This window comes from Myotis nattereri (genome assembly GCF_964212035.1).
Source record: "Myotis nattereri genome assembly, chromosome: 8".
NCBI classification, from domain to species: domain Eukaryota; kingdom Metazoa; phylum Chordata; class Mammalia; order Chiroptera; family Vespertilionidae; genus Myotis; species Myotis nattereri.
The window spans coordinates 17,712,238-17,724,761 of record NC_138083.1 but is presented as its reverse complement, the minus strand read 5'-3'; the positions used below and the strand labels follow the sequence as shown (position 1 = coordinate 17,724,761).

Below are 12,524 nucleotides of genomic sequence, written 5' to 3'. Positions count from 1 at the left end.
CACGCCACCAAGAGCCAGCCGTGGGAGTGCTGGCATCGAGCCCCGCATCTCCAGATGCCCAACGGAGGAGCCTTTCCTCGACCTCAGGCTGACCCCTTCCTTAGGAGGGTTAAATACAATCATTCCAACTGCCTTGGAACCTCAGCAAAGCAGCACTCCGTGAAACAGCGGCAGGTGCATTGATAGGCTGTGTGGATAGTGCCTAAACAGGGCTGATGAGGTCAGTAATAAGGATTAGGGGCCTCCCCCAATGAAGCTACTGCCCAGCGGGTCTCCACTGAGGGCTTTTCCATTCTCTTAATGAGCCACCATGCTTAATATAACAACGCGTTACAATGTCGCTAACTAGGGTGGAAATCTTAATATCCAGGCCCTGCCATGCTGGGTTCAGAATGCAAATCCCAATAGGAGTTTATCCAGGCCTTTAAGCTTGGCCCAGGGTCTCCCTTCTGCCACCTCCACCCCACGCCCACTGCCATGTGCGGATGCCAGTTATGCATGAGCAAGTTATGGTCTCTCGTTCCTACTCATTAAGACACCCTGCACCTCCTCTCTCCCAGTTCCTACACAAGGGAGGCTTGGAAGATGACAGGGGTGGGGGACATAGGCTGTAGTGGACACTGGGCATCGCCACGCCAGACGCATGGAGGGTTTCCTGAGGCACCTGCGACTCTGTCCAGGCCCTGCTCTGATCCCAGGAACTCACTGGACTTGGCCAGTGCAGGCTGGGTAGTAGTTCACGTATTTTCTCACTAACACGTTAAGTAGCGACCTAGAGACCACCCTGCTCCAGTGCTGAGTGAATAGCGTGGTATGCCGAATGGATCATGAAAACATCTTTTGGGGCAGAGTCCCAGGTGCTTTAACACAACTGTAGTTGGTTGAGTACCTTTTAATCTGCAGGAAACACTAATTTCCAGTTCGAGGTCGGTGAATAGAAAGATATCATTTTTTCTCATCCAAGTTCATGGACCCCCTCTGAACATGAGGACTGGCAGACTGTCCCGACCCCCAGCACAGAGAATGCTGTCATCTGTACTGAGCTGGTTTTCTCTCTCTTTTCTTCAGCCCTGCATGAGTTCCCCAGGGACATCTTCACCAACGAGAAACGGAGACAGGGAGCAGTGGTTCTCCATGTGCTCTGTGTAAGTACCTTCTCGTGGCTCGGCTGGAGGGTCCCAGGGGAGGCCTGGCTGGGGGTGGGCAGTGGTGCCCGTACCGGCATCGCCCCTCCCTCCTGTTCACACACCTGGCGGAGCCTTGCGGGGGCAATCTCTCAGTGTACCCCCTTTAAAAGGCCATGGGTTCATAAGCTGGCAGGCATCTGTGTGCATTCTGTTCTTGACATCCCACCCAAAGTGTGGACTCCAAGGCCAAACAGACCTACTCCACACTCCTTAACTATGCTCGCTCTCTCTGCTCAAATGGCACCCCCTTGGGGAGCCCTTTCCTAACCAGCCTTTCTATTGTTATATGATTATCTGCTTATTGTCAACCTCACTGACATGTAAGCCTCAGGAGAACTGGGACTTGGTTTTGTATGCGACTTAATTTCCCCACCTGTTCCCGGTATGTGGCAGGGGCAGAGTATTTGTTAAGTCAGTGGATTAGGTATAATGGCAACTGATACAGTGCCTGGTGTGTAGTAGGTGCTCACTAAAGTTTGTTCTGGCTCTGAACATCACCACTGCCCTAGCACGTCCTCTGCAAACCCAGTAGGCTGGAGGCTTCTGATTTCCCTGGACCCCGTGGGAGAGTTTGGAGAGGGGGTGTGTGGAGATATGTCTGAGGAGCGGCGGAGAAGCCGAAGGACCGGCCGGGTTCTGAACGAGGTGCGGCACTGTGCGCTTTCATCTCCGGGGCACCCACCCTCCCCAGGGATGCTATCATCTGGTTATTTATTGATGTGAAAAAAATTCTTCAAATTCTGTGATGTACCCAATAACCACTTTACGTTGCTTCTGGGTTCTGTGGGCCAGTCGTTAAGAAAGGGCCCAGAGGGAATGCTGTACACGGGGTCCGGGCCTGGGTGGGTCAATGTGATGGCGGTGTTGACGCGCATGGCTGGGGCTGGGGCCACTGCTGCTGGAGGACCCCCCAACCCCAAAAGGGCTGTCCACGCTCAAGCCTGGGGTCCAGGCTGAGCACTAGGCTAGGCTGGGACTGTTGACCAGAGCACCTCCCTGTGGCCGCTCCAGCGTGGCTTCATGGGGGGGGCTCTGGGAGAGGGGCTTACACTGAACACGGAGGGAACCTCACAGCCTGTAATGCCCAGGCCCCTAAGTCACAGGCATCTATGACTCAAGGGGAGGGGACAGAGACCTCACTTTTCAGTGCACACCTAGACTATGGAGTCTGACCAATCACGGGCTTGGAGCCAGCTCTGCTGTTCTCACTTTGCATGTGGCTTCTGACAGGATATCTAACCTCAATGGGCCCCTAGGCTGCCCGAAGCCTGACCCCCTCATAGTGAAAGCCATCAATTCTTCATCTTTCCTCACTCACCTCAACCCCCCAGAACCACCTCCCCTGGGGAAAAAAAGGCATGAGAAGTCCCTTTTAAGCAAAGATAATCTCTAAAAATACCAAGTGATAAAGTTGGCGCTCTGCAGTCTGCCTGCCCGTTAGGAGAGCCCATGCACAGAGCGACTAATACGGATGCCAGCTGCCGCCCTCGGCACCAGGGAGGCTCCCTGTCGAAAGGCTGAGGAGACCCAGGCACTGAGCTGGTCCAGAATTCCCTGGGAGCCGTCAGCACCCTGTGCCCCGACATCTGAGAGATGAGACATCTGAGAGATGAGGTTGCTACTCTGGGCACAAACAGTGCGAGCTCCCTCCTCCCGGGCCACGTTGCCACCTGCAGCTGGCAGGGCCCTTCCTCCCACTACCCCGAGCCCCCTCTGATGCCAGCCCAGGGCCGAGGAGGGTGCGTTTGCCTTGCTTTTCATGACTCAAAGATGCCTGTAGTCTCATCTGTCTGTGACCGCACATTCCCAGGGTGGCATGAAAGCCAAGTGTACAAAAACCCTAACCCTAACCCTAATTCCCCCTTAGACACTTCCCTAGAGAGTGGGCAGAAACCTGCAGCTTAGCACCTTGTCATCATTGGTATCTAATACTGCACTTAGCCCCTGCCCTGGGCCCTGCATTGAAGAAACCCCAGGGCAAGGAATCTAGGGGGCAAGGGCAGCATCCACCCCTGTGAGACCGTGCTCCAGGCATGTGGAACTTCAGAATTTTCCACCCAAACTGCGGTGCCTGCTGCCAAGGCCTGGGTGGGCCTCCTCCCTGGTCCATCTCTAAGAGGAAAGAGACCAGGTGGAGAAGCTTGAACTTGCTGCCCAGGGCATCCACAGCCATGCCCATGGTGCAGGGAGGAGCCAGGCTCAGGCCAGGAGGAGGGCACCTCTTCTCTATGGCAGGGGCACAGGTTAGGGTGGGCCTGCCGGTACCCGCCCAAGGTCAAGGACCAAATCTTACCTTATGCTTTCCACAAGAGTATTAAGTTCCCCAAGTAGGACATGAGCCTCACCAGGGAAGCCCCTTTGTACAGTGCCCAGTGCCTTGACCAACAAACGCTGCCCAGTTTAGTGCAGGACTGAGTGATACTTTTCACCTCCTTCACCCACCACGGTGCCCAGCGCATTTGGCGTGCTCAGGAATCGTTACATGCACCTGTGGATGTGAGAAGACCCGCTGCCAGGACTAACCTGTAGGAACGGATGAATGCGTGAGACAGAGCGGGAGCTGAGAACAGATTTCCTGCACTCAGCCATCAGAGGGCCTTCCTGAGCCCCTGCAACGTGGGAGCACGGGGCTGGTCCCTTCTAGAGGCCCGAGAGGCAGCCTCACCCGCAGAGGAACCCACTGCCCTGGGGGAGGCCCACTAATGGACACTCCAGCCCCGAGCTAGGTGCTGGCCATGCATCGTCTGTGCCGTGTGATGTGGGAATGCAGAGAAGGCAAGTCCCCTGTTGGGAGGCAATTGCATTGAACTTGAAGACTGGGTAGGCATTTTCCAACAATGACAGGAGCAAAGGGGTTCCAGGCAGGAGCAGGACACCTGTGATGAAGGATATGGAGACTGGGGAGTCCCTGGCACTTGGAGTAAGCAGGAACCAAGGACCTAGAGAGGGGTAGAGAGGTTTCGGGGAGGCTGGGCCTCACCTGAAGGCATCACAAGGTGGCTCAGTTAGACGTGGCAGGAAACAGATTCTGGATCTCGCCACCCCTCCTTGCTCAGGAAGCAGGGTCAGCCATAGCCGGAGGGGACCTGAGTGACCAGCCCTCCATCAGGTGAGAAAGACCTAAGCTGGCCACAGAGAGACGCTCAGGGTGGCCACAGAGAGAGGGCAGGGCTCCCTGAGGAAGACCCCAGATCTGGGAGGGACATGAGAAGGGGAGAAGGGGACTGACCATCATCCAGCCATCTCTAGGCCCCTGAAGAGCTATGTCTGCCTCTTCCAGGAAGGGAGGGTCACAGAGGTGTATTCTGTCACCCTGGGCTGCCTCAGAGAGGGCCACAGGCTGTTCTTTCATGGGATTAACTTCTGTCCTTTTAGATCTCAAGCAGAGAGCAGAGTCCTTTCAAATCGTACTCTGAAACCTGAGCATTGGTACCCATGCTCATCCTTCCCCTTTCCACCTGGGCCCCGTGAGTGAGCTGTTCCTGTGAGGCCCCGTAAAGCCCTGGCCTTCAACCTCAGGTGTGCATGGGCCTTTGGACGCCCCCTCTCCCCCCAGAACAATCTTAAAAAGCCAAGCCTGCCTCTGTTTTTCTTTCTCTTTTCCATACAAGTACTTCCTTCCTTTGTGTATGATTTGTAGAAATCAGCCATTTCTGGTTAAACTTTTCAAACACCGTAGATTTAATTTTTCCTTGAATCTTTCTGATTTTATCAATTTCAGAAGCCCTAAATCCTGGAATTGCACTAAAGAAAGATTTCTATTCCTTCTGATTATTCTTTATATATGGGCGCCTGACTAGAGTGGGTAGTTCATCATCTGTGTAACTGTCAACAATGAATAGCCCCAAGGAAACACACTAGTCTTTGGACTTGATTGATAGCCGATCTGTTATAATGTTGAGACACTAAACGCAGTGTTTCCTGTTTCTGAGGAAATTCGCACCCCGTAAACTCGGGGAGCTGACCCCAAAGAGAGGAAGAAGCCTGTGGATAATTTTCTAGGACTATGGTTTGTTTGTGATTTCTAAGAATTTTGTGAAATTTCGCTAATTATCCCGCATGTCCATAGCTGAATCATTGAGATTATAAGCCAATTTATACATTTTCTCTTCCAGTAAAAGCAGCTTTCAATAATCAGTGTTTGAAATTCTTCCTCAAAATGGGTCTGTTTTTAATAAATCAACCTCCACAGCAGAAATAAATGCCTTGTCTGTTTTGGGAAAGGAGTCTTCCTAAGCTTCCAGCCTTCTCTTCAGGTGTTTAATGTGATCCCTCTCTTGCGGTCGGAGAATGTTTCTGTGTGCTTGTGTGTGAGGTGGTACAGAGTGAATGTGTAGTCCTTCTGAAGGCAACGTCCTGCTAAGTGAGTCTGTTTGGAAGAAGGGTCCAGCCACTGATTCAGCAACTCGGACCCATCCATGGACCAACCCAGGAAGGAAATATTAACCAGAAAGTTTCCGGTGTCCATCTTCATATTGTAAAACCTAGACAGGCTCTGAGGAGCCCACGGGAAACTCAAGCATTGACTCTGTGTGTGCAGAAGGCTCTTCTTCCTCCAGGGAGCAGTCAGGGCAGCCACCCTCGAGCCCCGTCAGGCTTCCCAGCGTGGCAAAAGTTTCCTTGTGGGCCATAGGGAGGTGCCTGGCCATCTGATCTGAGGCCTGCTCTGTCCGGCGGTGGGGACTCCCTTGTCCACAACTCCATCTTCACCGCATCCGGTGTACAGTGCCCACTTTAGGGGCTCGCATGTACTAAAAAGGGGTGGGCTCCACACAGGGTAGGCCATTTGGGGAGTTCAGGCAGGATTCTTGTGCTGGGCCATCAAACCAGGGCTCCAGCATGTGGAAGTTCTCCAGGGTTAGCAACAGGACCATAGCTGCTGATCCCTTTGGCATCCCTATAGGTGATGCCCAGGGCTGGACCCCAAGGTTGGTGGTCTCCCCAAATCTCCAGCTCCTGTCCACATTTCTCTCCCCCAAACCTCCAGCTCCTGTCCACATTTCTCTCCCAAAAACCTCCAGCTCCTGTCCGCATTTCTCTCCTCCTCCTCCAGCCCAGTTTTTAATCTGGTCAGGAAATTGGGGAAATTCCCTGTGAGCCTGCATCCAATTCTCTCTTATTCCCAGATCAGCATTTTAAAGTCAAGAATTTGCTAATTCCTGTTTCATGATTCCACTAAGACCTCCTTGCTCCCCAAAGCTGCAGTGGAAACCAGTCGGCATTGGAGGAAGGCCCTCGAGTAGAGGTGGTGAAGTGTGATTGGGATGTGGGGGGGAGGAAGGAGGTTATTCAGATATCATCCTCCCCGTGGGATTGTGGGTTTTCTAGGTCCGTTCCCTATTTCCTCTCTGTGGTGGTATTCCCAGCCAAGCATAGTGCCTCAATGGCCTAGACGTCCCTACCCGCTCCCCCACCCCCCTCCATCTCCACACAACCTGCGCCTCATGCAGGCCCTGATGCTGCCTAGTATCCTCGGTGCACCTGCTCTGCGTGCTCGCTCCCTACCTGTACTGTTCATTATTTCTTAGGTCACAGCCCCAGACGCGTCTAATGGGCCCAGCTCATAGGTTTCCTGCCTGAGGTGCGTCCCCAGTCGGCCTATGGGTTGACCTCCCCTGGGTCAGGTCCTAATCAGTCGTTGTGATGCAAGGACAAGGCTTCCTTCAGAAGGTGCAGGGATGGCCAAACTCCTGATGGGGAGTCTGGGCTCCGCCACCCCAACCCCGAAACTAACCCCTCTACCCTGCGTGACAGTGAACGCTAATTTGGATGTGTTCTTGGAGAAGGGAGCTGGTCTGGGGAGAGCCCACGTCCCAAATGGGAGAGGCTACCTTACTCTGAGCTTCCAGTTCCCCTTTAGTCCTGGGGGAGAAGGCTCTCTGGAAGGGCCTCACCAAGGAATCCATTTCCTTGGGGCCTGAGCCTCTCAGTTATCTCTGCTGTCTAATTTTAATATCTGGAGGAATGGTTGTTCTGGGCAGGCTCCCTTCCCTGGGGTCCAGATTGCTTTTGTTAAGAGCCAGAGAATAAACTACTTAATGCAATAGCTGGTTCTTAGGGGGCAGAAGGGCCAGGGTACAAGCAGGAGGTGGAGGAGACTCCTTCCAGCTTCACCCAGCCCCCCTCCCCAGCCCTGGGAGAGGCAGCTTTGCATATCAAAGCTCGCCGGCCACCTCAGCCCCAGGGGTTATGTTTGTCTCTCCAGGGCCTGTCCTTGGTCTTTCTGGACTGTGAGACTCTACTTCTATGGCCCAGCACTAATGGAACTTTCTGTGCTGATGAAAGGTTCTCTGTCTGCACTCTCCAATGTGGTAGCTGCTGGCCACCCGTGGCCACTGAATATTTGAAGTGTGGTTAGTGTGACTGAGGAACTGATTTTTAACTTTATTTCATGTTAATATAAATGTAATTAGCCACATGTGCCCTAGAAAGCATAGTGATGTGTTCTAATTTCGCCCCATCTTCCCTCCCTTTGATTATGTTCTTAACTTGAAATCAAGAAGCAGAGATGGCCAGGGAAAAGGTCACTAGCAAAGGATGCAGGGAAGGCACCTTGGGGCCACCACTGTGGGATGTGCTGTGAGGAGAAAGGACGCCTCGGAGTAAGGAAATGGATGTCCCTAACAAGCTCCTGTGCTGTGGAGCGAGTCACAGAACTGCTCCCAACCTCAGTTTCCATGTCTGTAAAGTGGGAGCACATAGTAGGTGCTCGGTAAATGCTGGATTTGTTCAGTCTTCATCTTCTCCCCACCCCACACCCCTCTAAGGGCAGCTCACTTTTGCTTAACCCATCCCCAAACTCCTCCTGTCAGGGGAGCAGCGTCAGGTCCATTGGGTAACAGCCAGTCCTGTGAGCTACAGGACAGGGCTCACAAGGCCTCTCTGCAGCTGGCATTTCTGCCACGCCCAGGGCTCCGGGCGAGGGGCTGCTGCAAGCATTTGGAGTTTTAAGGAGACCTGCATGATCTGGTCAGCAAGGTTTCAGCAACAACTCACTTGCTGGGCAGACTTGTTTAGTGTTTAGTTAAGGGATTTCACCCTGGAAGAGAAAAATGATTAGAAGAGCTTGTGGAATTTGCTGTTTACTCTTGGAAAAGTGCTGAGCATGTCCTTAATTTGTCAGTGTCAACACAAAGCTAAAACCGGTGTGCAGAGAGGATTAACACAGAGAGAGTAAATTGTTCTATTTTGATAGATCTAAGTTACTCCCGCCCCTCTTTGCTCCCGAGACTTCTTTCCGAAGGCCCCGGCCTGGCCATGAGGCCCATGCGCTGCACCCAGGCTTGCAGTGGATGGACTCCCCAGGACCCCCGAGCTGGAGATAAAGTGTGATCCCTTAGAGCAAGCATGTCAAACTCAAAGGCTAACATGGGCCAAATAAGGTTTAAGTTTATGTGGGCCGCAAAAAAAAAAATGAAATAGCTTCAATTTTCATAGAACCGTAGGTTTATTTCGGTAGAGACATGCTGAATACAAAGGGCTGAAATAAATGAGTAATCATTAACATAAAATAATAGAACATTTTAATAAAAATTAATATTTTTTCTTGAACATTAACTTACCAGACACTGCATAACTGCACAAACTAATAAGTGTAACGCAAATAAACCTATTTTTTTTTTGTTCTCTGAAAGCAAAATATTTCCTTTTGCACACACCAAACAAGTCATTTTAAGATGAATGACATGGCAATGGGCTGCTAAAATATTCGCTGCTAGTATTAGTGGAGAAAAATGGTGCACCTGTGTGTAAGGTATATAAGGGAAATGAATGCAACACGATTATAATAATCAGTCATTAGCAAACATTGTAGTTCATTATTAATAACTAGAGGCCTGGTGCACGAAATTTGTGCACAGGTAGGGTTCCTAGGCCTGGCTGGCAATCAGGGCCAATTGGGACTTCCTGCTGCCCGCCAGGGCCTTCCTTCATTCTGCGCCACCCCCTGGTGGTCAGCACATGTCATAGCGAGCAATCGAACTCCCTGTCTCCCGGTCAAACAATTTGCATATTAGGCATATAGATAGATAGATAGATAGATAGATAGATAGATATACATATAGATTATGTATAACAGGATATTGTAAGAATTAAGTTATGAAATTTTTATTAAAACATTTCTTACATACCGTTATATTGGCTGGGCCACAAAAATATTCCTTATGGGCCGTGAGTTTGACATGCTTGCCTTAGAGCAGTGATGGCAAACCTTTTGAGCTCAGCGTGTCAGTATTTTGAAAAACCCTAACTTAACTCTGTTGCCGTGTCACATATAGAAATTTTTTGATATTTGCAACCATAGTAAAACAAAGGTGTATATTTTTGATATTTATTTTATATATTTAAGTGCCATTTAACAAAGAAAAATCAACCAAAAAAATGAGTTCACGTGTCACCTCTGACACGCGTGTCATAGGTTCGCCATCACTGCCTTAGAGCCTGCACTGGAACAAGACCCATCTGAGTTTCAGCCCTGGCTTTTCCACTTATTAGCTACATAGCCACGGGCAAGTTGCTTGGCCTTACTGAGCTTGTTTCCTCACATGTCCCTGGAGATACATACTCACTTCGTCAGGTTGCACCCACTTCATCAGGTTGCTTTGAGGAATATGTAAAGACAGATGTTCCAAGCTCTTAGCAACGTGTCTGGCACTGCGTAGATAACACCCCACCTGTACCCCTTAGTTCTTGCAACTTGTATGGGCCCGCCTGACTCCTGCCTGACTCCCAATATCCAGCCCCTGTTACTTGACTTCTTCTGGTCCCCAGAATGCAGGACAACCCAGAAGCAGCCCTCAGAGAGGAGGTGGTGGATAAATACTTCAGTTCCCTGGTGCCTTAGTTGGGCTAAATGAAACACGTGTTCCACCCTATCTCCCAGAGTTGCGTGAGCAGGGTAAGTTGAAGGTGCCAACCCAGTACCTTGTTTGAAAGCATCTTGATTAGCTGCCTGATCTTCTCCATCTCATTTCCCTGCCGTCTCCTGCTGTTTTCTGGGGTCTTCCTGCCCAGTGAAAGGACTTGCACTGGAATCTTGGTATCCAGTTCTCTCCTGAGACACCGAATGCATATCACCTACCATTATTATTTTGCCCATTTGGTCTCTCTCTAGAACCCATGAGGCTAAGGAGATGCAAGATTCTGAGTCTCCCGTTCCTTCTAGACATCCCCAGACCAAGGTGTGACTGAGTTCACCTATAGTATCTGTGTCCTTATGTCTTGACCCCAGTGCCATACGGAAGGAAGCCAGGGACATGGGCTTTGGAGCAGACAGTTTTCTGATCTTATGAGGAGCCCCAGATGGTGATGGGAGAGCGTATACACATTGTTTAGATAATAAACGTATTCTCTTGGAGACCAGCCACCTTTAGGGTGCTGTGTGTCCCTCTCCATCTTATTTATCTAATTTATTTCTTGGTCCACCCATCCTTACTCTATGTATTTTTTTTAAATTCATTTTGTTTATAGAAGATAAACTTTGTGTTCCTCTGAGATGACATTGCCAACAGCCACAGTTTGTATACAATAGCTATGAATGGACTACTTACACTTTTGTAGCATTTTCTCTCTGAAAAGTATACGTTTAAAAGCTAAGTAAACAATGAGGTAATGCCATTTGGATTCATCACATGTCCTAGCTTAAAGAACTGGTCTTTAGCAAATATTCAAAAAATCAATCTGGATAAAATAGTCAATTAAATGCTCTCATTTATCAGAAAACACTCCATGCATTTTCAATGGTGGTGCTCAGTGGTTTTGCTCAACAGTTTCCTGATGATTCTGTTTTATGGAGAACCTTATACAAGACCTGCTATTTATCATGGTTTCAGACGTCAGAATAAATGCTCTCCAGAGGGAACTTTGTGTCCCCTCTATTTATTATCCCTCCTACCTGGTATAGGAGTTCTAAGTTTAACAAAAAACCTGACCTTAAAGCCCAGAAGCTTCTGTACCCAGGGATGCAGCTCTGCAGCCTGTTCCACAGTCTACGGAGTCATTTCGTCCCTGCAGATCGGCACCGGAAGAACTCCTGTGGCTGAGACAGGTGTCTCAGATGGGGCTCCCCCAGAAGCCGGCCTGAAACAGGGAGCCAGGGCAGGGGCTTCCTTTAGGGCAGTGGTTCTCAACCTCTGGCCCTTTAAAACAGTTCCTCATGTGTGACCCAACCATAAAATTATTTTCGTTGCTACTTCATAACTGGAATATTGCTACTATTGTGAATCGTAATGTTAATATCTGATATGCAGGATGGTCTTAGGCGACCCCTGTGAAAGGGTCATTTGACCGCCAAAAGGCCCACAGGTTCAGAACCACTGCTTTAGGGGATGGTCCCAGGAAGCACCCTGCAGAGGGGGTCAGAGGAGGAAAGGCAGCCCATAAGGGCTGTGTGGTAAGGCCAGTGACCCCTGAGCGCAGGGCTGCTGAGCTGATGCCTCACCCCCTGGACAGGCACATAGTGGAGAGCATGACCTTCCACTGAGGAGCCCAGCGGAGGTGCAAGGGGCCTGCAGTGTGTAGCCCCGCCTCCTGTCAGTGCAGGCAGAAGGCTGCTTCCATGGAGGCCAGCTGCTCCGAAGCCCTCCGGCCCACAGATGGAAGTTGTCCGGTTGTCATGCCAGGAACATGAGTGCCAGGGACGAGGGTGGGCACTGCCAGTGCCTGCCCGACAGATGCCAGCTGGGCTGCCCCAAATAGGAGCGGACTTGCACCTGTGCCCACCCCTTGAGCTCATCCTGGAGATCCTGGCTGGCGACTTCCCCTGCGTCTTCTCCCAGTTCCCCCTTCCACACACAGGCGTGGTGTGTGTGCTTGCGGTTCAGATGCCACCAGTGTCCTCCAGGTGAGTTCACCCGTGGGAGCTCCTGAGGCCAACTCTCCTGTAGTCCACAGTCTGTCTGAACCGCCTCGGGGTGGGGAGTAGAAAAAAGATGGCATCCTCTCATCCAGTGAACTGCGGGAAGTCTGCAGCTGCCCAGCTCCCACCCCCCGCATGGAGAACTGTGCACATGCCCCCCCCCCCCCCACACACACACACCCCAGAGGACTTTACTTCCTATCCAGCCCTTCACATTTCCTTTCCGACCCGGTGAGGCGAGAAGAGCAAAGGTCTTGTCTTGTCCCAACGCCTTTGTCTCCTTCAATGTGTTGCCTCCAGGGCTGCATCCGACTTTGGACTTGACAAGTTCTATTAGTTCTTCCGTTTCTCAGGATTAGGGTGAAGGTCAAGGGTGCAAGCCCTGACTGCCACCTACTGCCCAGGTGGCCTCTAATACTCTGAGCTTCCGTTTCCCCGCCTGGGTATGGGGATGAGGCTAGCACCTACCTCACAGGAAATTT

At 51.0% G+C, this 12,524-nt stretch overlaps 1 protein-coding gene across 1 annotated transcript in view; it reads left to right on the top strand.

Moving 5' to 3' along the window:
* The window catches only part of SLC24A3 (solute carrier family 24 member 3), a gene marked incomplete at its 5' end in the record, with an annotated part of 473,546 nt that overhangs the window by 276,945 nt on the left and 184,077 nt on the right, over window positions 1-12,524 (top strand). Inside the window, one exon of the mRNA XM_081097217.1 lies at window positions 1,069-1,145. Coding sequence (XP_080953343.1) covers window positions 1,069-1,145 — 77 coding nt within the window. The remainder of the gene's footprint in view (window positions 1-1,068; window positions 1,146-12,524) is intronic.